Source organism: Branchiostoma belcheri, unplaced genomic scaffold (assembly GCF_001625305.1).
Source record: "Branchiostoma belcheri isolate BF01 breed outbred unplaced genomic scaffold, Haploidv18h27 scaffold22, whole genome shotgun sequence".
Taxonomy (NCBI): Eukaryota; Metazoa; Chordata; class Leptocardii; order Amphioxiformes; family Branchiostomatidae; genus Branchiostoma; species Branchiostoma belcheri.
In genome coordinates, this window is record NW_017803713.1 from 1,752,668 (window position 1) to 1,756,579 (window position 3,912).

A 3,912-nucleotide genomic window follows, 5' to 3' on the forward strand; every position below is an offset into this window, starting at 1 on the left:
ACAGCATTCAACGCCTAAAACAAGATCACATATCAATCGAGTAATTAAAAGAATTACTTTAGGTTAAAATAAGTTAAAATACCATATAGTTTAAAACATTAGTACACTCGGCTAGGACAACATAGATTGAACATTGGATATTAATAAAAGAATATTCATCATGAAAACATCTCGGGGAACAGTCACCAAGTTATGAGTTCAGTATGCGGGTCATGTATGGCACGGCGCTTGTGTAGTATCCAGCTGTTCTGCAGGGTGGTGTGTCCAGTTTGTGTGACGTGCGAGTTACCCTGCTACTTATGTTCCCTCGTGACGGTGGTAGTAGGTGGCGATACTGGGTTGATTGAACAAGCGACTTAGCGAAATCTTTGGTGAGTTTTTCGCGTCGAGACCACAGAGACGGTAATCCGAGCTGGTCACATGCTCTCTTGTATGATGTATAGTGGGTACCAAGAATGATGCGCAGCGCTCGCTTCTGTACTTTCTCGATTCTTTCACTTAGAACTACCGGAAGTCCAGAATGCCAGACGGCAGCTGAGTATTCAGTAACAGGTCTGATATAGGATATGTATACTGTCACAAGATCGTCAGTCGAAAGCTGGAAGTGTTTGAGTCTACGCAGGAAGAAAAGTCGTTGACTTGCTTTGTGACAGAGTGTGTTCACGTGAGTATCCCATTTGAGGTCCGCTTGGAGGTAGACACCCAGAATCCTCATGGAATCGACTACTTGCAAAGTGACGTTGTTTATGATAAGTGGTTGAGGGACTGTCAACATTCGGCTGAATTGGAGGTGCATAACTTTGCACTTGCCCGGGTGGAGCATCATGTGGCTCTCCTGGGACCACTTATCCAAGTCCGACAGGTCTTGTTGTAGGTTTGAGGGAGCAGTAGGTGGGTATCTTATTTCTAGCATATTCAAATCATCAACGAACTTCCAGCGTTGTGAGATGGCATGGCTTGCCGCTGAGTTGATGTAAGTGATGAAGATTAACGGTCCCAGGAGAGTGCCCTGCGGGAGACCGCATGTTATCGTGATGTTGTCAGACTCTACTCCATGGTAGCGCACGGCCTGTCTTCTGTTTGTCAGGAAATCAGCAATCCATCTGGTTAACGAGGCTCGTAGGCCGAGCTGCAATAATCGACAGATGGCTACACTGTGGCAGACTCTGTCGAAAGCCTTGCTATAGTCAGTTGAAACAAGGGAGCAAAGAGTGGTCGGTTTGTCGGAAGCCTTGAATAGCTGGTTAGTTATGTCCAGGAGACAGTGGGTCGTAGACCTTCCTTTAAGACATCCGAATTGTTGGTCGTCGATTCCAGGGAGAATGTCCGACACTGCCCAAGTAGTTATGAAGCTTTCAGCGACTTTAGCCAGCAGTGAAGTAAGAGAGATGGGGCGCAATTCTTTAACTTGTGCACCATACGTGCACCATACTAGGTGCTCCGCACGTGCAACGCACCTTATTTCTACAGTATATAAAGACGACTTGACGGGCGACTGCCAACTCGTCTCCAAGATGCCCAGGAAGGCTCAAAAGAAGTCTACCAGACAAGATCCAAAGAAACGGGCCGCGGAAGACACCAGGGCGGCTAGTGATGATGAAGTTATCAGGAGGTGCACGCACTTACAACGTGCGAGTGAGTAAGGAAATCGTGCGCACGCCGCACGTGTAGGTACGGCCTGTACGCGGCAACGTGGCAATCGCACAGAGATCGTACGTTGTAAGCACGTACAACTCACTTACCACTTGCGCAACGTACGATGCACGCAACCGCTGACGGCCAGGCGTGTCGTGCAGACCACGTACGTACACCTTGCGAGTGACGTACTCCCTCGGCCGGCCACCCTACGTTTGCAGAAAAAACGTAGCAGACGTAGCCACGACAAAAACGTACGGACAAAAAGCACGCACGGCGAGTTGTGACCGTCGCTTTATGTCGACTGCTGATTAGTGATTTTAATCCATTACACGGGCGTGTGCTCGCTCTCAGAGAACCTCTTTATCCCTGCTGTTCTTGTGGCTGGCATTCTGCAAACAAAGGCGTCGACTGGAGGACTAAATAATGATGAACATGGTTTTCAAGATCTGGTGTGGGTGAGTATACGAGCGTCATTAAGAGAAACAAGTAGCTATAGACTTTGCGTTCAGCACTCCCTCACGTGTACGCACACGGTGTGCTTTTTACAGAAGAAACTTCTTGTCTCATGGCTGTTTATGTTTGTCAGAACAAAGTTAGATCAATTACTAATGTAGTGCTGCTGATAATACTGCGGGCAAGGGATCACACTCACGTTTTACATCTTCGAGCAGAACTAGAACGAACTGAAGAAAATCAGTTACAAATCAGAATTATTAAGTTATGTCCCTAAATAAGATGATAACGTCTACATTCTTTACAACGCTACTTAAGATTGAATACGCCTCCCCACACAACATGACGGAACACTGTGACGGAACACTATGGTTATAGAAGAAGAACTTTATTGCACGACAATTGCACATCTGTACAATGTATGGCAAACTACATAAAGAGAGTAACAACAATGAAATAAGTGTGTTGAATAAGACCTAATGTCGAATAAAACCTAACATATCTATATCATAATTATTTAAATAATAAGGGATAGCACAAGTCTTTGATAAAGTGTTACAATCGAGTGGGCTAATCACAATTAGTTATATACGATGTATACAGTCAACAGCTTCAAAACTAGGTGAACTTGTGTTGAATTATCAGTGTATGTTTTCAATCGTGTTTTTGATTATGAATGCTCTCTGCAACTGTATGGGCTACTACACGATTCCGGTAACTTTGTGGTAAGATTGTGCTGAAGTTATGCATTCGTGCAAGCTATGGGCACCATGACAAACTCTGATCTGTGGTGCTGTAGCGACATTCATCGGGACAGCTACAAACTGCAACACTTGGAACCGAACGGACAGTTACGAAGACGTTCAGTTAAATTTCATCACCTTTACACCAATTTGTAGTTAAATGGTATGAAAGGTTATTGTAGCACCTATAGCGTAATATGATCACTTTGAAACGTAGCACCTCTTGCCTTCCAGTCCACGAACCATGCGGCCGTCTTCTCCCTGGCCTCTTCCCACGTGAACAGCGGTTTGTAGCCAAGAAGCCTGGTGGCCTTCTTGTAGCTGAAGAAGAAATTAGTGTTGACAAGAATCAGAATCTCGCGGTTTAGCGGCGGAACAAAGTTGTAGAAAGGTTTCATGAGAATGCTAAGCCACTTTAAGATGAAAGCAATGAAATAGAGAAGCCAGAGAGGAAGCACGAGGTTGTCATCCCAACGGATTCCGCAAGGATTGAAGATGGCGTTGTGAATACAGGAATCGCTCCCAACGGGAGTGTCGTCAGCGACAAAGAAGACCTCGCCGCCGACGGTTTCTGGTGACTGCAGAAGTCTTTTGTGCGGCCAGAAGATGAGCCCAGGCCACGTTCCCTGTGTAGGTCAGGCGTGACTTGGTGGCTTTCCTACCCACTCGTGGCTGGGACTTGGCGAAGAGGTCGATCCCGTTGTCCAGAATATGTTTGATTACAGGCATCTCACCCTCGCCAAACAGTGCTGAAATTTAAACAAAAACGTTATGTTCTCCAATAGAAGGAATTATAACATAAACGAAATATCAAATGTTTATGACTATGATGGTCAAGAGTATGATTGTAATCCTGCGTTATACAAACGCGGCAGGCATTGTCCAAGAGACCGGCCAGTGGGGTTCGTCTGTGCAAGGACATTATGTCCTTGGTCTGTGGGAGCGCCAGTCAGGTAAAGTCAGAAGCCAACGATTTAGAAAAATCTAACTATGATATCAAAGTCCTTTTGAGACAATAGCATCGAGCATCTTGATCTTCTCTTATGATTGGCAAAGACAATCATTAGGATGATAATTA

The 3,912-nt window shown here is 45.4% G+C and overlaps 1 protein-coding gene across 1 annotated transcript in view; it reads right to left on the reverse strand.

Annotated features, from left to right (window-relative positions):
- Positions 1 to 2,235: 2,235 nt before the first annotated feature.
- LOC109470289 (3 beta-hydroxysteroid dehydrogenase type 4-like) overlaps positions 2,236 to 3,912 on the reverse strand; it is a 7,520-nt gene continuing 5,843 nt past the window's right edge. The window contains 2 exon segments of the mRNA XM_019769203.1: positions 2,236 to 3,427; positions 3,429 to 3,583. Coding sequence (XP_019624762.1) covers positions 3,020 to 3,427; positions 3,429 to 3,583 — 563 coding nt within the window. The 3' untranslated portion in view covers positions 2,236 to 3,019.